The 22,122-nt window shown below is 44.6% G+C and overlaps 1 protein-coding gene across 1 annotated transcript; it reads left to right on the top strand.

The window, feature by feature from the left end:
• Positions 1-5,472: 5,472 nt before the first annotated feature.
• On the top strand, positions 5,473-22,041 carry SLC26A3 (solute carrier family 26 member 3). The gene is made up of 21 exons (XM_027459032.3): positions 5,473-5,625; positions 8,728-8,922; positions 9,405-9,544; positions 9,649-9,759; positions 9,843-9,997; positions 10,544-10,708; positions 11,297-11,449; positions 11,882-11,964; positions 13,194-13,341; positions 13,473-13,586; positions 13,700-13,777; positions 14,211-14,306; positions 15,376-15,482; positions 16,356-16,425; positions 16,514-16,606; positions 18,270-18,365; positions 18,955-19,188; positions 19,967-20,021; positions 20,378-20,517; positions 20,894-20,956; positions 21,502-22,041. Exons 2-21 carry the CDS (start codon positions 8,792-8,794, stop codon positions 21,523-21,525), a joined length of 2,256 nt encoding a protein of 751 aa, XP_027314833.2. The 5' UTR covers positions 5,473-5,625; positions 8,728-8,791; the 3' UTR covers positions 21,526-22,041.
• Positions 22,042-22,122: the final 81 nt, after the last annotated feature.

Here is a 22,122-nt window from a genome sequence, read left to right as displayed (position 1 = left end):
AGCTGGAGCTGATAGGAATCCAAGCACTGATAAGACACCTGGAGAAATATTGGGAAATACATTCTTCCATGTCACTGTTACCTGAGGGAAACCTCAGGCTCAATTCACACCGTTTAAGGAATGGCACAGTCTAAAGTATCTGGAGATAATGGAGTATTTTATTGCACTGCTATCTGCAAAGGTAAACCACATAGGGAGACCTAGAGCACAAACATAAACGATAACAAGGAGCTGGTTCTGACAATGTTTGAGTATATTCAAATGTTCCTCCAATTCCATAGAAATGTCTACTGCATATTTATTTGTTTATAAAACTACCTTTAAGGGTGTCTCAAAATGGATAAGCAACTAAATATGTGCTCTGCTGGACTTTAAAGAGGAAAATGGGAATAACATTCAGCACTTGCTTTAGAAACACAGTGCTGGCACCTGTTTGGAGAAGTTGCCTGTCATATTCTGCCCTCCACAGCTACACTGCCAGGCAGCATTTGGGGCATTTGTGATTACTGTTTCGTGTTGGGTTAGTTTTCATGCCAGTTTGACTTTGCTTTTATTTTACAAAAACTATTTGGGGTTAGTGGTTGAAATTCAGGTGACTGCTGTGGTCTTCAGGGATTAGTAACCTGACTGACCTCTGGGGAGACACACACTGGGATGAAGTCATGGACATGGCTTGGGGACAGAGTCCCCAGATGGTTCAGTGGTAGCGATGGGTGGACAAATGGGACTTTCCTCGCCCAGCTGAGTTGGGACAGGGACACTGAGATGAGTGTCACACCTCATCCAACCTTGCACATGCGACAGCTCTTGAGCTGCAGTTGACCAAGCCCAGGGAAGACAGATATAACTATTCTTCCTGCCACCTGCCCCAGCATGCCAGGATGGAGACACCTCACGTGAAACCCAGTGGGGATGGGGGCTTCCCTGTCCCACCATGTCAGCATGGTATTTGCACAATGGGCTTGCACAGTCTCAGCAGCAAAGGACTGTGGTGTAGAGCCACAAGCAGAGATGGGATATATGTAGAGATGGGATATACGTAGAGATGGGATATATGTAACTGCTGAATGCAAGTCTGAGGTGGACAGGACCCTGCACAATGCCTCTCCCTAAGCCTGAAGGGATGTAGGAGGTTTTTGGACTCTAATGTGGCTGAAAACCTCTTGCAGGTGGGTGTCCCACAAGCAGCTGCCCTTGGAGCCAGCGGGCAGAGTGTGGAGAGTCACGTCTGAGCCTCCTGCTGCACCATGGCACAAGCAGGACTATCTACACCTGCACATTATTTTCAGATATCTGAACACTCATTACTCTCTGTGTAACACACACTACGTGAGCATGCAGCAGTAGAGTGATAACTTCTCTATCAAAGGAGAGGGCACATCCAGCTGTGAGGCTGCAGATTCTCTGACTCAGCCATCATCAGCAGGAGAAGCTCTGCGGGGCTCTGTAGTTGTGCAGCCTCCCAGTGCTGTGATTCTCCGCCCAGCCAAATCTTAAATAATGTGCTGGTATATTCAAGCAAAGTGTTAAAATAGGGTTAAATGCTGAATTAACAAGTCTAATTTAGTTGATTGCCTCTGATGCAAGGGACCTCTTAAGAGATTGATCTGCTTCATGCAATCAAGAGACAGCTTCAAAGAGAAACAGCAGAACTACTTATGCCTTAAGCAAAATATGGAAAGTTCTTCAGAGAAAAAAATAACATTAATATTGGATTAAAATATGACTTTTGCCTTGAAGAATGAGGCCCAATTTTAATGTTGATGTAGGAGGATGACAAAATACTCCCTGCTCTGAAAAGTAACGTGCAAGATTTTGTGTTTGTACTCTTTATGGTATGAAGTCATTGTATAAACACCCATCATTCGGGCCAAGATTGCTGGCTTTCAGAATAGAATAACTCTTCAGTACATAATAAAAGAGAATTAAAATACAAAAGTGTTATAAAACAAATGTGAATTAAAAATAGGAGGGATATGACTATGGTACCAACCCTTGTACTAGAAGTTTCCATCTCCTCTGCACGAAATGCTCTGTAACAGCACTGGGTGCTCCTGCTCATTGTGTGCTCTTCACAAAGGAGCGATAGCTTTCTATGACCCATGTCCTAGCAGGGTATTACCTCTTCCAGAGACAAACTGGCCAAAATTCAGAACCTCTTCTTCTGTACGTCTCAATAAATGAGAGCAATCCTGAAATATGTTAATGGAACTGACCTTCTCCTGCCCAACCTAATGACTGCCTGACACTTGCTTCTTAACTGAAATGTATTCATCCTCACCCCATTTCATGCAACACCATTAAATTTGACCCAGCAGCATGGCTGATTTGATTTGTGCTTCAGGGTACTAGAAAGAGAAACTTGCTGTAGGAAACAAGGTGCAAGAGAATATAAGAGGCTGAAAGTGGAATGCTTCCTTCTAGCATTAGTGTCCCGAGTCTGTGAGTAGAAACAACACCTCTGCTTTCCATGAGGACCTCTCAGGGTCACCCAGTTTTGCTTTTCTTTCTTGGAGGTCCTCACTGGGAAGATTCAGTTCTTCCTGGGGCTGTGGTCCCTGTCCTTGCTCTGAAATGTTTCTGAGGAACTGGCACCCACCAGAGCTGCACAACCAAACCAACTCCTGTACTTACTGCTAATGTTTCTTTTGCACACTGAGCTGCTCAAGTAGAAGAGTTTCATATCTGAAAGGGTTGGAAGAGCTTGAGTTTGGGGTGTTCTGCATTGGAGGCATCCCAGCAGATGGCACTGAGAGAGATGTTTTGCCTGAAGGTTTCAGGCAGAACTGGGCAACATCGTGACCAGCTGGGCAGCAGAGGACAGGACATGGCCAGAAAGCTGCACACAAGAACAGAAGCTTTATAGAGCACATGGTAAAGGAAAACATTGGGAAACACACTCAAACTCTGCACAGGTTGATGCTGTAATGTACATTCTCAGCCACCTAATCTCCCATTATCGATAGTGGTGTTTATTTAACACTTAGGGAAAGACGTGGAGCTCTTCACGAGACAAGGAAAATGCATCTCCCTTTATGACTTCAACAGAACTGTTTTCTTCTTTCTCTATGAAAAATAGTGTCTCCCTCCCTGCAGTTTTGAGCTGCTCAGACAGTTTGTTAATGCTTTATCTCCTTCCAGCCACTTGTTCCTCCCTCCCCATCCTGACTGGAGTGGGAGGCAGCACATGTGAAGCACTCCAGAGCTCAGCTCACCAAGCAGCCGTGGGTGGTTTTCAGAAAAAAAAGAGGAAGGTGAGGGTACTTGACACTTGGCAAGGGCTCAGGCTGTGACTCATTTACAGCATTCAACTCTTCACATTTCTGGGGCTGCCTGAGAGACATAGAGCAATGAGAAATTTTTGTTTCCTCCTCTTCTGCTCTTTCTTGACAGAAAAGGCCACACTTTTCCAACTGGCTATGGTGTTTAGCTGGTGTTTCAGCACCCAGCATAAAGCCACCAGGACTTTGCACAGCCAAATTCATGCACTGTGGGACAGAGGCAACCCATCTTCTGCATGACCCTTGTGCACAAAACCTCTCCTACACCATCAAGAGAAAATTGTGTTCTTAACATTATTGCTGCCAACAAAAAAGGCCAAGGTTTTTATTCTGTTTGTCACTCTATGTAGTGAAGACCTTATTGCTTGAGTGAGTTTCTGGAAGCACTCCAAGAGTAAAGCACTTACAGGTGGCCCTGATGAAGCTGAGGACAAGACTCTCAGAGCTAAGAGTCCTCCTGCACTTAAGCCTAGTCCTCAAAAAGTTGTCCTGCTGTTCAAATTGCAGCTTCTCGTGACGTACTCTGAATACAGAGACTTAAGAATACCTTGAAGACTTCAAACTGGGTTTAAAGCACTTCTACGACCACATTATACCTGCACTTTGACAAGGCATGAGGTCAAAATGTGTTTCATTATTTTACGGTTTCAGCTGTTCTGCATCTTTTCAATGATTGTTGTTTTTAGGGTAAATGTTCTTTCTGTGGCAGTTTTACAAACTGCAGCAAATCCCTTAAGCCTTTCAGCAGTTATCAAAAGCAGGGGTGTGCAGTCAAAGGGAAGGCACTCTCCGGTTCAGGAAGTGACCTGGGATCTTTACTGAGTAGAAGAGCTTATGGTCTTGGTTGGAAATGTAGCTTAAACTTTCAAAAGCACCTGAGGGCCATAAAGAGCCTCAGAGAGCCCAGAGCCATGGGCTAGAGCACAGGAAAAGAAACCCTGATTGCACAAGCAAACAGACACACACCTTGTGGGGATGGGTACTGGGGTTCTGCTCACTCCATTATTTCTTGGCTTAATCATTGACTGAAATATGTACAAACCATCGGAGAGCAGCACCTCAGGCTGCTGCTGCTATGCCTCCTCCTAGACTCCTGTGTCTGGCTGTGCCTCAGGAGCACACGCAGTCTCCTCTCCCTCACACCGTGCCCTCCCTTACGCCATGCCCCTCATCAAAACATGGAACCTGTTCCTTCAGGGGCAGGATCTGTGATTTCAAACCCCCAAAGGCTAAGACAAGCTCTGGTTTCCAGACCAGAGGAGTTCCCTGAGGAGTTTAGCACCCTATGGCCATCTGTGGACATTACAGGTATCAATGGCTGAAGTGTGCGCAGGCGTTTGTGGCAGCGTGACCTAAGGAAAGGGTCCCAAGGATGGTTTTCATCAGGAAAATTTGATGCTAAGGTGTCCTCAGCACCTCAGCACTGAGGGTGTACTGATGTCCTGAGCACAGGTACCTACTGCTGGAGTTACACAGTTGGAATAACATTGGAATATTATTTCATCTACCTCCTGAAGTGGTTTGGGGTACCTCACAGAAATGTTTACAAAGACTTGCTTTGGCCTAGGGAGGACCCCTCAGTTCCTTTACAGGCAGTGAAGGGGAGCAGGATCCCGTAGGGCCATCCAACCCACTTATACCACGTTTGTGCCCCAACACTCGGCTGCACACACAGCCTGCACCTTTCCACCGGCTGTCACGGGGTGCTGCAGCCATCAGAGCCACCGCCTCACAGCTGGCCTTTGAAAGCCCTGTCATGGCTATATTTGATAAGGACCTAAGCACTCCAGAATTCCTCCTGGAAGGATGATGTCGAGTCCCTTATAGTGCTTGGGAGAAAGGTTCAGAGGACACACCTTGTCCAGGGCTACCACACCCAGCAGTCCCATCTCGCTTACCACCAGGTCACTCTTTACGAAATGCAGGGTGCCATACCTAGGCTCTGGTCACCACTTCCTACTACACCCAACAGAGCCCTGGCAGATGCACAGCAAAGCATTGCAACAGACCAACCTGATTCATCTCTATTTTCCTGCATTAATCTCTGCAGACCAATCAGGAACAGTTTTCCAAACAAAGTTAAGCAATATCCCAGAGAACTTTAAGAAATGACTCTTATCATCCCTCCTGAGAGTGGACTCAATGGTCAAGGCCACAGTGAAATCTTCCTTTTCTTGTAAAAGTTAACTGAAGTTAGTTATTAAAATGCTGGCAGTATTTAGGGAGGTTCTGAAATGAAGGGCAGCACAAGATACCTGTGCTGCCTCAGAAAATTTCAAGGTTATCTTTTTCTATAAAATCCTTGTGTGGATTCTTCTGAAGAGGTTCACAGAAGACACATCAGGTAGGATTTTCACTTGCCAGTCTGGATATGGGATATGGGAAGTAATGCTTATAAATGAAATATTTCTTGTAAAATGTGAAAGGCTCCCTCATGGATTATTTTTTAAACATATTATAGAAAAACAGAGGTTGTGTGTATCTCACTGAAAAGTGAGACAAATTTAATTATTCTGTTAAAGTTATCACTTTTTTGTGTGTGTTTCTTAGTCAATATTTAGGATAAATTAAGTAAGGGGGGAAAGTATGGTTTTGTTAATCTGCTCAACAAAATGACGTACATCAAAATATGTATTACCAATGGTTCACAAATGTGGAGATTAGCAGGGGAGTTGGAGCCTTTTATGTGTGAGAGATTGGCCACCTTCCCACAAGAAGTCCGAGGACTTTATGATGGGAACATACTGGGAAGACAGTGGGGATCACTGGAGTACAGACATCCCCACCACGGGATTTGCAGAGGATCTTAGTCTCCACTATACTGGTACTTTCCACAATATCCCTGTTTTCCCTAAAATGCCTAAAATAAGTAATGGTGCAGACAGCCCCAAAACTACCCATGCAAAGGGGATCCTATATTTGTAAATATAGATGTGAGGAAAATGAGAATGAGAAAGAAGAAAGCAATACTGACCGAAGTTATGGCAGCAGAAAGCTGTTGGCAGAGCCCATGGAAAAGGGAACAAGATGAGAAAAGCTCGAGAGCAACTAGCAGCAGTGGTCATCTAGCTGTGGTAGGGTGGTGATCCATAAGGTCTCATCTACCCTGCCAGGAAACAGGCTGAAGGCACCTTCTTCTGCGCTTCAGGCACTCAACCTTGCTGGGTTAAACTTAATTTGGATAATGCCACATGGCACTATCATCTTTGAAGCAGACCCATGCTTCACACATCATTCAACTGGATGAGACCCTCAGGGTGAGAATCCAGGGCTCCTTTTGCAGTGCTAAGCAACCCATCAAAGCTAGCTGGTAAAATGGGGTTTCTATCAGGAAAAAGAAAAAGAAAAAAAAAAAAAAAAGACATGCAAAATACTTATGCTTTCAACAACACAAGCACTGATAAACCAAAGAAGATTTAGAGTTCTACAGAGGCATATTGTATGTTTCCTGAGATGGGGGCATTAAATTTGGTCTGAGGAAAGGATCAAGGCTGGGCAAGGCACAGGGGAGACAAGTGAAGCATTCACAACAGCTGCAGAACTGGAGAAAATTTGAAATGAAAGAGTAACCCACATGCTTCTTTTCTTTTTATGGCTTATGACCATTTCAAAGGGTACAAATAGTACATCTTATGCCCTACAAAGTAATGAGCAAAACTATTTAGCAGGGCTTTTGATAATATCCCTCGCTGTGATTTGAAGTGTAAAGGACTGATAGAGTAAGAAACAGCAATTCTAAAGTCTTTGACCGATAAAACCCCTTCCTGAAATCCTAATTGACACATAAAACTGCTTTCTGAAATTCTATATACATCAAGACCTACAAGAGAAAGAACAAAATCAACCAAGTTTTTCATTTCAATTTCATCAGCATCAGATTTTGACACCAAACAGAGGGAAGGACAGTAAAGTGCAATTATAGGATTGGAGTGTGATTTCTCTGGCTGATTTTAACATGCTTTGGGTCAAGGTCTTGAACGACCTTAGATTTTGAATATTAACCTCATAGAATAATTACTTGCCTGTGTTTGGAAAATATCACAGATCTTTTTTTTTTTTTTTTTTTTTTTTTTTTTTTATGTTACAAATGTTTAAAACATTGCCTAAATAGTGAATCTTCTATGGCAAAATAATATATCCACAAAAAATATAACATATCTAAGAGGTTCATCTGATGTCGTTTGGACCTCTTTACATTCATGAATTTCCTCAGAATAAACTAAGAGAAAGCTAAAAGTGAGATTATTTGAAGTAGGTCAATAACACCCCGAGCTATAGCAAAGCAGTGAGTTTCAGGATAGGATTTACATTTTAATGCAAAAATTGTTACAGATAAACAGCTTTCTGTCTGTTCATAACAATGCAAAGCACTTTGTGCCACTTGAAAATATGTCCTGATGCCTCCAAATATTTTGTACACACAAGTGGAAATTAGAATTGCACGTGGGGTGTTTCGGTGTAAGTCAGCTTGCAAGACCAGCAAGCAGCAAGGCATAAGGAACATTTATGATAAGGGAGAGAAAACAAAGAGAAATTACTTATTGTCAGGGTATTGAGGCTCCCAAGAGCAAGTCCCACTGTTGCTGTCTAGGACTAGTACTGTATTAAATATTTAATGGTGACTACAATAGAAATAAATGTTATTAGGTGGCTTTAACATAGGAAGAATGCGAGGCACTGAGAGAAACATAGCAGAGCACAGTGGGCAGCACAGCAATGGAGTCAAGGAGTTGCTGAAAAATACCCCATGGTATGAATGCAGTGAATCTTAAATCTCTTTGTGTGCAATGTGGGCTTCAGGGGTCATTTCTGGAGTGACGGAGGAAAGCCTTTATTCAGCACAAACTTGTCAATGTGGGGTGGGACAAGGCGGAAAGCCATATTTAGGTCAGACATTGCGACAGTTGTTTGTGAGCATGAAATACACGTTTTTACTGCTGAGTCCCCAACACCCAGACACAAGCCAAAAGATTGAACCCTGTCTCTGAGTCCAGGAGGGAATGGCTGAGCCTTGGCTCTGCCTTTTCCCCTTGGATTTGCGGTGGCTTTCAGCTCCCAACCTTCCTGTCCAGGCTCAGTGCTTCTTCACTGTGCCACAGAGACAAAATGTTTGGGATCTGCTTGTTCATTCCGTAAGAGATTAGTCCCCTTGAGAGAGATAGTTATCAGCTGTAGACAGCCGACTCAGAGATAAATTAACTCAAAATCCATCTTGTCCACTTTTTGGCTGCATCTTTAGAAAGAAATGTTTCATGCTCCAGTGAAACACTGCCCTGCAGTGGGAGGAGAAGGGCAGGAGTTCACCTTGGCCAAATGAAGCGGGTGTCTCTCAGCCATCTGTCTTTTGATCTTCAAAGGTGGCAACGCTCAGTTTGGAGCTCACTCATCTATGCTATGGCTACTCACCCCACAGAACATAGGGAGCTAATTTTGTACTTCATTTCAGGTTTTTAATTGACTAACGACAAAGAGAGGCACACAACAGTCCCCATCCTCGTCTTCCAGGCGAAATGGTTGAACCTGTAGGCAACCACTATATCGTAGCCAGACCAGTGTACTCGGAGAACTCGTTTGATGAAGAGCATGAGAAATTGCACAGATACCATAAAAACTTTTGGGATAACCTGAAACTGTATTTTCGGTAAGAAGGTTTCTTTCTTTAATATGGATCTAAGAAACAACCTGGACTGCAGCACTCAGATAGCATGAAGTCCATTCTGACACCTTTTGTTTCAGATTCCAACAAAGCAAATGAAAACTGATTTACTACATGCACGGTCAGAATTTTCTAAAGATTTTTAGCTGCTATTACCCTTAAAGGTCTTCCTACAATTGTATCCCAGGCAGCTTGTCTTTTCCTGGGCACTTGGCAGCACAGACTCACCATGTCTCTGTTGGAGGGGACCTCTGGAGGTCACCACATCCAGCCCCTTGCTGGAAGCGGAGCTGACTGTGCAGGTTGCTCAGGGCTGTGTCTGGCGAGACTTTGACCTCTGGCAAGCCAAACCTCAATCCTTCTCCTGTCATTCCCCTCCAAAGATAGGGAGCACATCCTGGTGTGCTGAGACTCAGATTCATCTGGGACGTTCACCCAGAGACCTATGTCCTCTTGTGTCTTTACAGTTGCTCCCGGCAAAAGGCCAAAAGAATTGCCTTGCGTTTTTTTCCCATCGTCTCATGGCTGCCGGCGTACCGCTTCAGGGAGTGGATCCTCAGCGATATCATCTCTGGCATTAACACAGGGCTGGTGTCCGTGCTGCAAGGTAACAGCTCTGGGGAACCTCTGCTCCAACTCAGCTGGCTGGAAGGAGGCTGCTGGCTCCAGCCTGCCACACACACCTCCCCACCCTGCTGTCTGTCCTTACAGGTCTTGCGTTTGCCTTGCTGGTGAATGTCCCTCCTGGTTATGGGCTCTACGCAGCATTCTTCCCAGTCCTGGTCTATTTTATCTTCGGCACATCCCGGCACATCTCAGTGGGTAAGTTCAGGCACACTGACCGCCCTCGTCGCCAAAGAACTTGCAGGCTGGATTTTTGTGTCTAATGCATGCCTTGTGCACAGGTCCCTTCCCTGTCCTGAGCCTGATGGTGGGAGGAGTTGTCGTCAGGCTGGTCCCCGATAGTACTGTAAATGACACTTCCACCAACACCTCAATCATAGATCAAGAGCGGGTGATGGTAGCTGCATCTGTAACCTTCCTTGCTGGGATCATCCAGGTTGGTAAATATATGTGTGTCTGCCCGCATTCGTCTACATGCACTTATGTAAACAGATGGATGGTGACTGGCCATCCTCTGCTTTCTGCCAGAGGAGTCACAGAAATAATTCTCTTCCCATTCCCATGTATCTTACCCTGGCGTACTGATGAGGACATGTCTGTCTGCTTCCCATTGCCACACACTGATTCATGTTGTAAAAGACCTAAAAATTCCTAAAATTAATTCCTTCCTAATATATTTATATGTTCATTCTTCATGAAGCACAGGTACCAAGTAAAAACACATCTACTGAAAACCCTAAGACTAAAGAAGATTTATTTTAGCTATAAAATAAAAATAATAGGTTTTAACTGCTGTAGCAATTACTCCTATAAGACTTATGCCCCCTGTTGCTAAGTCTCAACCTTTATTGCCAGTCTGGTGACAGTATCTTCCTCAGTCCCTGGATGTACAGGATTAGGTGAAAATCTGTTCCTATTTAATATGTTTATTGCTTAAAAGCATGAGTGAATCACACTAATGCATGGTCATTTTGCATTTCAGTTGCTTCTGGGAATTATCCAGTTTGGATTCATCGTCATTTATTTATCACATTCATTAATCAGTGGTTTCACAACTGCTGCAGCCATCCATGTTCTGGTGTCCCAGCTGAAGTTCATGCTTCAGCTGTCTGTCCCTGGATATAATGTACCATTTGGCATCATCTATGTAAGTGCTAGCTGTTCGGCACTTGTTAATGTTATGGGAACCTGTGGTGTATGCCTGACTGTGTGCCACTAGGCAGCAATAACATACCTGAGCGAACAAAGAGCCAAGCAGGAGGAAACACAAGAGAAAAATATAAAAGATGTGTTATCAGTATACGACAGATCTTTAAATTTCTCTCCAGAGACCAAATCACACCCTGTTGGGCTGGTTAGATAGTGTTTTCTGTTGTGTTAGCATATTTTAACTTTGTGTTCAACTTTGGCTCAAATTAGTCCTTTTAACTGGACCAATATTTTATTTATCTAATGTGTGTATGACTCTTGAGGGCTGTTGGATGAGAAAGGAGGTAGAAGAGGGGACAGCCCAGAAGGAGAGGGATGAGAGCCATTGCAAAGGGCCTTTCATGGATGCTTTCATGGATGTGTGTGTGCATTCATTGGGGCTTGCAACTTCCACGGTACACCAGAAGTAAATCCCAACCCCACAGTCCTTAGGGTGGTTTAGGTACAGGCATTTCTGGAAAGAATAATGCTGCTGTGTCAAGGCATTATTGCTTGAAAAGCACCACATTTCTTATTGATTTTGCAGACTCTGGAGAGTGTGTTCAGCCAGATCAAAGACACAAACATCGCCGACCTCCTCACCTCCCTTCTTGTCCTGCTGATCGTGTTTGTGGTGAAAGAGTTGAACGACCGCTACAAAGCGAAGTTACCAGCTCCCATCCCCATCGAGCTGATTGTGGTAATGGTCACCCCTATTCGATTTCGTGATTGCTCCATCACTACAGCGACGTGGGGAGCAGCCCTCTAGCTGGCTAGCTTTGTTCACCAGCAGCAGAGGGAACAAGCTGCCCTGAGCTGCAGCGGGGTGGGGGAAAACATGACAGGGCAGCTCCCTCCCCACCTGTTTTCTGTTAGTTTTCTATTTTCTATTAGTTTTATATTAGTGAGGTACTCTGATGTGTTCTCTGTGGGGTTTATGACTGTAAAGCCATGCCTATAAAGTTATTCAGGAATCACATATGAACATGAAATGGATGTGCAGGCTTAGGGCACTATCCTGCTGCTGGTGATGAGGCTGAAGAGTGTCTGGGAGAGGGAAGGAAATGTTTCTTAATGGTTTCTCCATACTTTTATTTGAATGTTCCTAATGGAATTGGGTTTTATATTTCAGACAGTCTTAGCAGCACTGATTTCCCATTTTCTCGAATTTGAAAAAAGATTTAATGTAGCTGTTGTTGGAAAGCTAGAAGAAGGGTAAGTTATTTCTTTACAATTTACTAATGGAGCAAAATGTTCTCTCTATTTTGTCAGGGCTAAATCATTTTGGCTCTATTTTATGATCAGAATCACTTACTTCATCTTCTTTCAGCAGGTAAATAGAAAGTTTGCTCTCAACAATATTAGGACCCATTCTGAAAAGATAAAAGTTACTTACTGTAGCACATCTGTGCAACAAGGAATGATTTTTCTTTCCTGAAACTGTGGCATGAAATAATCTCATGCTTCATTTCCCAAGCTGCTGAGCAGGATTTTGATATATGCCCCTTTTACTGAGCACACCTGAACCCCTGCATTTCCCCCTAAGTATGCCCATGGTTCAGCAGCCACCACCAGCCCTGGGAGGCCACAATGACCCCACGCAGATCTCCTGCTGGTCCCCTGTCCCCTGTGACCAGTCATGAGCTTTCCCCTGGCAGCATTACCCTCAAAAGGCCTCGATGTACACTCCTCTGGGAGTATATCCACATATAGATTATATATCCATAGGTAGAGTATATGTGGTATATAGAATATATCCAGGTATGCCAGAATTTTGGCATAAAGACTTAACAAACATGCATTAAGTTTAAAGGAGGGAGGAAGGCATTTACTAGGACATCAGACTGCAGCCATTTACTCACCAGGGCACTCAGCACTTGTAGCCCGAGGGCTGTTAGTAGATGAAGTTTGCAGAGGAACAGCTAATTCTGCTCAAGAGTCTCCACTCTTCAGATATCAGTTCACTGGAAAAAGAAAAAAAAAAATAGCAGAGAGGAATTCCCCCCAGGATCTGCAGAAGGCCCTGAGCAAAGGAGCAGGACATGGCAACACTAAAGCATATAGCAGAGGGGCTAACCTGACTTAGTAAATGTTTGTTTAGCTGTGTAAAGTGCTTCAGTGAATCACACAGGGATTTTCTAAATCTATGTGTAATTAGAAGGCAGAACCATGCACACACTTCAGCCAAGATAAACTATGGCTGGTCCTGGCCAAGTAAATGGTAACCCACAGAGACACCACTTGAGATGAGTGCAGATAAAGAGAGTCCCAGTCCCAATCCAGGATCCCCCAGAGCTTTACAGGGTTCAGATTTGCAATTATGTGTCTCAGCTCTGCAAGGTGCTCAGCTAAAACTGCATGAGCTGGATCGCTGCCTTGCCCACTCGCTTGGCAAATTGTCTCCCCAGGCACATCCTTAAAGAGCAGAGATTTTTGTCTTCCAGATTTCAAGCTCCTGTTGCACCTGATATAGGCATCCTCCAGAAGTGTATCGGTGACAGCATTTCCATTGCAATCGTTGCGTTTGCAGTAGCCTTCTCCGTGGCTAAAGTGTATTCCATCAAGCACGACTACCCGATAGATGGCAACCAGGTAGGTCAATGACACAGAGGTCAGTACTGTGCGTTTGTCAGTGGGAAGTAAGTCATTTTTGGAATGCTTTTCTTGTGAATAACCATCACAGACTAGCTTTTAAGAACAGTCTTTTTTCGTTTTTATTCCAGGAACTAATTGCTTTTGGACTGGGTAATATCGTTGGTGGAGCATTCAAAGGATTTGCCTCCAGTACAGCTTTGTCAAGATCAGGTGTGCAGGAGAGCACAGGAGGCAAAACACAGGTAAAGAATACAACGGGTAATGATGGCTTTTAATGTGAGAAAGGTCTCTTTTTTCACTTCTGACCCTAATGCCTTTGGGCACTTATTCATGGTGGAATTGTTCCCTCTTGCAGATTGCTGGTATTATCTCAGCATTCATCGTCTTGATTGTCATCTTGGCCATCGGGTTTCTCCTGGAACCATTACAGAAGGTATTCACTTGCCTTACTTCGTGCTTCCTCCTGCTTGCCAAACCTAGGGCTGCTCTAGGAGGCACTGGGAATGTTCACAGACTTCAGTGGGAGCCGAACAGGGTTTTGCAAAACTAGACTGTTTCTCCCAGATTATGACAGGCAGAACCACGAACCTGTGGTCAAAGGGAATGCAGGTGCCCACACACCAGACATCAGAGCACCAGCTTTTAGGTGCCAAAAGTAAGTGGGATTTGCAGCCCCAAGTCAGGCACCTGAGCTGCACCACAGCTAGGGAGATTCCAGTGTGATGGACGGGGCATCCCGACCCGCAGCAGCGATACACTGGGAGGAGTTGCATTTTGGCCCTGTTTGTAAAATGTTTTAAGGCTAAATGTTCAATATGTGCTTTTCATGCTTTGAAATTCAGTATGCGTTTTGCTCTTCTTAACAGTCAGTCCTCGCAGCTTTGGCTCTGGGCAACTTGAAAGGAATGCTCATGCAATTCAAGGAAGTGGGCGTCCTGTGGAGGAAGGACAAATATGACTGTGTAAGTGGAGTCCCACAAGCAATCAGGAATGAAGCACTATGGAAAAGTCACCTCTTATGCAAATGCTCTTAAAGGTCATCTTTATTTTTACAGCTGCCTTGCTTCTCTACATGGAAAGGACAACAAGAGCATGCCTTTTTTACTCTTGCGCCCCTTGCTCATGTTTTTCTTTGTGTCCCAGCTATCCTGAGTCAATTCTGTCTGCTCATCTCTCTAGGAGACATCCATTTTCAACCATTTCATCAAAAAACAGTTCCTTATATAAACTCAAACATAGAAAGAAAGTTAAAAAACAAAAAAAGTCTAAATATATGCTGCATTGACTACAGGAACATTTTCTCCCTTTCATAAACTCATGTAGCACAACAGGTGGAAGGTAATACACAAAAAGCAAGTGCAGACCATGGCTGGAAGGATTTACTCCCAACAGTCAAGCTGGTGGCTGCAGGACAGGACCTCTTACCTCTCAGAAGATGGTCTCTTGCCTTTCTCATCTGTCAGTTCTTTGTGTTTCTGAATCATACCAGACCTCAGGTTTCTGAGCTGCAAAACAGTCATTTTCCAGATGAAAATGTGCTTTGAGATCTGCAGTTAAAATATTCATTATTATCCAGTAATTTGTGTTTATCAGTCAAGTACATTCACGGCAGCTAAATTTGCCTGTCTTGCTGTACGAGGCATATTTACAACTCTCAGCTTCACCAGGACACCAATTTACTTCTAACCTTGCACTTCTCTTGGATTTGTATCAAGCATTTGGTGAACCACCTATGAAAGATTCACACTTTTATTATTCTGATCCTTCAAATGTGTTGTACAGAAACTGTTGTCTCTAGAATTGCTTCCTGGTGCTTGTTGGTGAGCGCAGCCCTATTTTACAAGATAAGCAGCTATGAAAGACAAAATCATTTAAAATAATAATAATAATAATAATAATAATAATAACAAAAAAATTGACATCCTGTACCAGATCAGAGAAAGTAGTACAGAGGTTGCTGCTCTCACTCGGGGCTCACGATCCTGGTCCTCATCACGCTCATAACCACTGATGTCCTTCTGTTCCCTGCAGGTGATCTGGGTGGTGACTTTCTTAGCCGCCGTTTTCCTTGGCCTGGATATTGGGCTGGCAACTGCCGTGGCTTTTGAGCTGCTGACCGTGGTGATCCGCTCCCAGTTGTGAGTGCTTAGACGTGGTGATAAAACATCTCAGGGCCTCCTGTTACAAATTAACTCCCCCTGTGCAGAGAAGACCAGCAAGTATGTTTGGGCAAACCAGTCATGTGCAGAAATCCCTGAATGTTGGATCCTTTTCCAGGGCCTTTGCTTGTCTGTGGAGCATGGGACCACCATTGATAGGCAGTGCTGAGCTCTTGGCGAGGCGGAGTGATGGTGGCCAGCTTTTGCATGTCTGAGAAATAACATTTCCGTCTTTACTGGTGCTGCAAATCTCAGTGGAAACATACACTGAGGTGCCCAAAAATATCTGGCCAGTGGTGTTTGTGAGGAAGGAAATGCTTATAGCTCTGTGCATGCAGGACACCACCAAAAAATAGGCTAAACCTGCAAGAAAAACAAAAGGGATATCAACACTGGCTACTTCAGTGTGACTGTACATACCATTACAGGCCAGACAGGGGGCTGCCTTACAGAGGTGTGCACACGCAGGGACAGAGGCACCCTGTGTGAGCTGCCCAGCAGGTCGGGGGGATGCAGGTCTTGCTCTGGCCAGGAGCCATGCGGATGGCTGCTCACTAGCAAGAAGTTCAGACCAGGCAGCAATAGGGCTGCTCCTGTCAGCATCTTCCCATCTGAATTAAATCTTTCAGACATTTCTCTGCTCATCCAGCACAGCTCCATGCTTGGCTGATTTCACCAGGGCGGCCAGAGCTGCAGCTGTGCTCAGGGCATGGCCACCACAGGCAGGGGCTGAGCTTTGCAAAGAAGGTTTTCACCCTCAGAGAACCACACAGCAAACTGAGAGCAACCCCAGCTGCCCCTTCCTCCAGGTTTCAACATGGGGTACAAATAACCACCCGTGTTTGTTTGTAGCCCGAGCTGCACCATTTTGGCCAACGTTGGGAGAAGTAACATCTACAGGAACAGGAAGGATTACACTGACGTAAGAAACCTCATGCTTCTTTTATTTCCTGCTGCATTTGCCTTTCTGTACCAGACGTTGTTACTGATACCTTTTCTCCGTGTTGCAGATCTATGAGCCAGAGGGAGTGAAGATTTTCAGATGCTCATCTCCTATCTTCTTTGCTAATATTGAATTCTTCAAAGAGAAACTCATCACTGCTGTAAGTGCCTGGGGCAGTCAGTTTGAACAGATGAATTATGTGACACATTAAGGTTGAATACAATTTCCCCATAACTACGCAGTCTGTTCATAGTTCAGAGATGATTTTCATGAATTATTCACTGCTGTAGTCCCACGTGTACATACATACCTCTGAGAAAGAGAACAGCCTGATTGGTGCTGGACTTTTACCATAGCAATGTATATACATGCTTTTAAGTCCTTTAGAAAATCTACTGGGAACACAGAAAATATAAAGAGCATTATTTTATTTATATTATTTACACCCAATAAATGCTAGTTTATTCACCTTGCCCTGAAGAACTTAATCGCAGCAAACAGAACAAAAGCTGAATGAAATCGCCCTGTCTTCCTGCAACCAGCACGAGCTGCTGAGCCCTGCCTGTGCCAGAGATGCCCACCAGCCCTGGGCTGCCCGAGCCCATCTGGCACCCACAGCCTCCCCTGACTGCTGCTTCTGTGGGGAACAGATAGGCAGTGGCTATGCTGAGCAGTGGCAATGAGTGGCTCATTCTCCATGTGAGGGACTGAAACTGGCACAGGGATGAGGGAATCCAGCACATTTGGGTTTCTATGACCTTGGCTTCCATGTCAGAAAAGTCTGAAGGATTTTTTTTTCCTGAGGGTTGTGAAGTCCCATGCCTCTCTCTTTCTTTTCCTTTTCAAACAAAAATGGGCACTTCTAAAACCTCTCTCCTCCAGCCACAAGCTCAGAAGTCTTACAGGAATGTAGTATTTTTGTAGCCCTTATTAGTCTGACATACCTGCCCTTCTAATTTTGTTAAAGAGGGTCGAGATCCACATTGCTGTCAGGTGGCACAGAGCATATATAAAACCTGTGAGCTTGATAGCCTGGGTGGCCATCTCATAACACAGATGAGTAAGACAAGCTCAGGGCTAGCCAGCAATTCACCAGCTTGCTGGGGCTGCTGCCTTGTGCTACAGCATCATCATGCTCTATTGCAACCCGTGCTAGTGTAGATGTCTTCCCGACTGGAAAAAAGGGTTTGTTTAATTGGTGAACAGTGGTAGGTAGCATCAAGTCCAAACCATGCTCATCATGACTGTAAAGAAGAGCTGCATGAGATGCTGTGTCCTTCCTCTGGGGCTTTGCCCCAGGAGATGCCAACTGGCAAGGCACCAAAGGCACCAGTCAGGGACAGCCCCTGGCCTGAGCCTGTTCCCAGCCACACCAGTGTGACCCCACTGAGGAGCACCCTCATGTGGATGGGGACACAGTGGCACCAGGGCCTTCTGGCAGGGCAAGGAGGCAGCAGCCTGGGCACTCATCTGGAATAACAGAGGGAGGCAGATGGGAGACCCTGGCAAGCAGCTGAACCAAAGGCAGTTGGTTTTTGGAGAAAAACAGCTCAAAAAGACATTACTAAAATGTTTAAAGGTAGTAAAATTAAAATGTAGTAAATAAATATAAAACAATACCTTCCATAAAAAAGCTCTATGCCATAAACTTAAGGCTTCATAATTATTTCAGCTAAGGATATTTGCTCATTTATTTTTACTTGTGTCATTATTCAAGAGTTTTTGCTTTTTTTTTTTTTTCCTAAATCTTCACCATCATGATTATTTGATATGTTACTGGAACTTTGGGCTAAACCTAAAGAACTAAAGTGCTGTTTCTGCAGGTTGGCTTCAACCCGCTTAGAATCCTGAGGAAACGCAATAAGGCTCTGCGGAAAATCAGAAAGATGCTGAAGAAAGGAGAGCTTCAAGTGACACCTGTACGTAAGGCAGCTCCACCTGCTGCAGACAGGGTGGGAAAAAAGAGGCAAGACCCTGGGGAATCAAGCAACCAGCTCCCTGGCTTGAAGTTCAGAGGAGCATTCACAGCCTCCTGTCCTAATTAGCCGTGCTATTCCCCAGTCACGGCCTCCTGTCCTAATTAGACACACTATTCTGCAAGTCACTAGCTCATGACATAAACACACTTCAAAAATAAGGTTTTAAATGTCTCTCACAGTCACAAATCCTGCATGCTTTTTGTTGGCTTGTTCCAAATCTACTGAATCAAAGTGTATCTGATCGCTGACTTGAGGGAACAATAAATTCTTGTGGAAAATAAAAGACAATCATTAACGGATTATGATGACGATTAAATGATTGGTTAGAGGAAAGCCAACATTTCCACACTCCCCCAGATGAGGGAGAGGCAGAACTTTTTCTGGTGTAAAGTGCTGATGGGTCCTGCTCCACCTCATGGGCTCACCAGCTTCGTGTTGCCACCACTCTTACCCTTGTTTAAGACGTGCTCCAACCCGGCTGGGTCTCAGACAGAAGTAGTAACTGTGGTACTTTCCTCTGCCAATGCAGAAAGGCTTCATTTGCATGGCTAACCAAACGCACGAGTCCGATGAAGAGTTAGACAACAACAGGATAGAGGAGCTGGACCAGCCCACCAGCATGACAGACCTGCCCATTCGGATCGACTGGAGCTCCGACCTGCCGCCTGGCATCACCGTGCCCCACGTCAACATCCACAGCATTGTGCTGGATTTCTCAGCAGTCTCCTTCCTTGATTTTTCTGCCATGAGAGTCCTTCAAAAGGTAATTTTTATTGCCGAGACAGACAGCAATCGTAGAAAAGAAAAACATAAATGTGGCCGTGTGCTTCATAGAGGTATTTCTATATGGACTGGAAAGCCAGTGGCAACCTTTGAGTTTATGTGAGTTGGAATCTACATCTTCTACAGAAACTGATTAAATAATTAATCTCAATTTTCTTGAAATTAAAGTGTTGGCTCTGGCACCCTTTCCTCAGGTGGTAAGGTTCTGGGAAGTTTTACAGAAAGCACCTATGAAATATGGCTTTAAACATGGGGTCAGGAGTTGGAGCACCAGAGTTTCATTTCTGCTCCTGCTCCCGCTTTCCAAGGCAACCTTGAGCAGGGCAATGAGGACAACATTTTCCAACAGCAATAGCTAAAGTTAACTACCTAGATCCACATTAGCTGGGTTAACCTATTTCCATAGGAACTAAATGCGTGCATGCAACAGGAACAGGAGTTCTGCTGAAATCCCTAGTTAGAAAAGTCTCCCCAGAAGCTCACTTTCATCATGTGTGAAGTAGGTACAATAAAGCCATGCAGTTTATGAGAGATCATCTTTTTCACTGGGGGTGGAATGTACTAAGTACTGTCCCTCCCCAAAACAACCAGTCCTCCCTGTCCTCTGCCACTGAAGAGACTGTTCTGCCCCCAGGTGCAGAGCTCTTTGCCATTATTCAAACACAATCAATGCCTTAAATTGCTCTGGTTAATTGCTGTAATGGCTGCTATCAGCAAACGTATCACTATCTAAATGGTGCCTGTTTGCTATTTAACAGACTTTGAAAGAATTTATCCGGATCGACATCGACATTTACATTGCAGGGGCACACGGTGAGTACTGACGTTTCCCTCAGCCTCTCTGCGGATGCTCCAGTCCCAAAAATTATTCCAATTCCCAGTTTTACCTCCCAGAGCTGGATAACGACGGCTCCATCTCCATGCTGCCCCTATCTTGGGCAGCCTGGGTTAAATGAGAGCCGGGCCCCTCTTCCCTCCTGCCCAGCATCAAGCAGGGCAGGGCCGATGGGGTTGGTGTCCCACCCTCTCCACGTCACTAATGTCTGCTCTAATAAATGAAACTGTGCATTTTGTCAGATAGCCCTGCGTTCACTCAGTGGACATGTGAAGGATACTTCATTTTCAAGGCCTGCAGGTGACTTTTACACTTTGTTTTTTTTCCCCTGCAGAGGGCTTCCTGGAGAAACTGGAGAGGTGCGAATTTTTTGACGAGGAGATTAAGCCGTCCATGTTTTTCCTCTCCATTCATGATGCAGTTTTACACATCTTGCTGAAGAAGGATACAGCCCCCAAATTAAAGCTCACTGAGGTAACACTACAGTTTTCCTCTTTTACTACTTTTGTCCCTTTACCTTGCCCACAATCACCCTGCTTTGTGCAGTGCTCTGCCTATCCAGCCGTAGGCCCTATACCACGTCTGTATTCAAAACGTTAATGATTAAAATTCTGCTGGTCTCTGATAAATTGGGAGAGTGAGAGTGGCTCTTGGTCCAGGTGCTAGAGAGCCATCAGTGGGAGCAGTAATTCCCACCAGAGACTGGCCTGGCCACGAACTTCTCTTGAAGCCACCTCCTTAGGAAAAGGGGTCACACGTGGTGGGTCTGGCAGGGCACAGCTCCTCCCTGAGAGCAGGAAAAAAGGAAACAATCCATTTCCTGACCCAAAATTTCATGTGTTCATTGCAGAAGGGTACCAGCAAAGACTATATCATCAATACCAGCAATGGGCTACGCAGCCGGGAGAACACGGTAAGCCTCCTGTTCCCAGCAGTGCCTCTCCAACCTCACAGGAACCACTAGGTTAGATCACAAACACATCTTCATCACACAGCTCTTGTGTCAGCCCGGGGCAGAAAGCACACAGTTTATTAATGGGATTTGATCCCTGCCATGCCTTGATGGCCTGCAGAGGGAAGACGGGTGAAGGCCATCACCACTGGTCTCCTCGTGCTTCCACCATAGTTCTCCTGCAAGGAGCTCACACGCCTCTGGTGGAGTGTCCACGTGGCAGAGACTTCATCACTAGCCCCTTTTATCTGCACGTCACGGGCAGAAGGAGAATTTGGAGGCAGGGATAGGAAAGGGACACAGCCTCTCGTCACTGACCTGTGACAAAGAAGAGGGCAGCATCCCGAACACAGCAGTGCTGTAAAGAAAAGGTGGTAAAGATGTTAAACAGCAGCCTGCCCACACAAATGCTTTAGAGTAGCAAGTTCTTATATTACTCACCAGAGATTACCTTCCCCAGATATTCCTTCCGTTGGTGACATTTATTTCTATTTCTTTTCCTACAGAATCCAGCAGAAACAAAATTTTAGATTCAGTTTTGTAAGTAGAATATCCTCCAGCAGCACAGCATCACTTACAGAAGATGAATACAGATGCAGCGAGGAACACAAAGACTGATGGACGCTTTCATATACCCTAAGAGGGATTTACTTCACATGATTATGGTCCAAGTTCTGGAATGGGCTCGTTAGTCTTTACGTGTCTCTGTAAATATAGAGATGTATTTATGTACATACGTGGAGGCTATAATCACCTGGATTTTCCTATTTCATACCCTGCTGACAACCTACCCACGCAGCTGAAGAAGCAAGTAATGTTAGCCCTGTTTGCATATACTTGTACATACATCTATGTTACTCTGACAGTTTGTAGACAGCTTGTACAGTTACTAGAGAATATATAAATATTTGAAATCTTGTAATTTATAACAGTCTAATAGTTGAGAGAGAGATTTTATCTCCAGCTTGTATATAACTTGTATATAGTTTTCATTATGGTTTACAAGATACCTGGTAGATTGGGTTATTAAACTTATTTTCAGCTCACTACTGCATGTATAGTACACAAAGTGACTACCGTACCTACTGTGAAATATGAAAACAGCTCCATAAAGACACACAGCATTT

Source organism: Anas platyrhynchos, chromosome 1 (assembly GCF_047663525.1).
Source record: "Anas platyrhynchos isolate ZD024472 breed Pekin duck chromosome 1, IASCAAS_PekinDuck_T2T, whole genome shotgun sequence".
Lineage (NCBI taxonomy): Eukaryota > Metazoa > Chordata > Aves > Anseriformes > Anatidae > Anas > Anas platyrhynchos.
This window is presented reverse-complemented; position numbering and strand designations above follow the sequence as displayed.

Coding starts and splice junctions, on each gene's coding strand:
- SLC26A3 (XM_027459032.3), top strand. CDS start 8,792: ATGGTTGAACCTGTAGGCAACCACTATATCGTAGCCAGACCAGTGTAC. Junction 9,998..10,543: donor TCCTTGCTGGGATCATCCAG/GTTGGTAAATAT, acceptor TTTGCATTTCAG/TTGCTTCTGGGAATTATCCA. Junction 16,426..16,513: donor ACAGGAAGGATTACACTGAC/GTAAGAAACCTC, acceptor TCCGTGTTGCAG/ATCTATGAGCCAGAGGGAGT.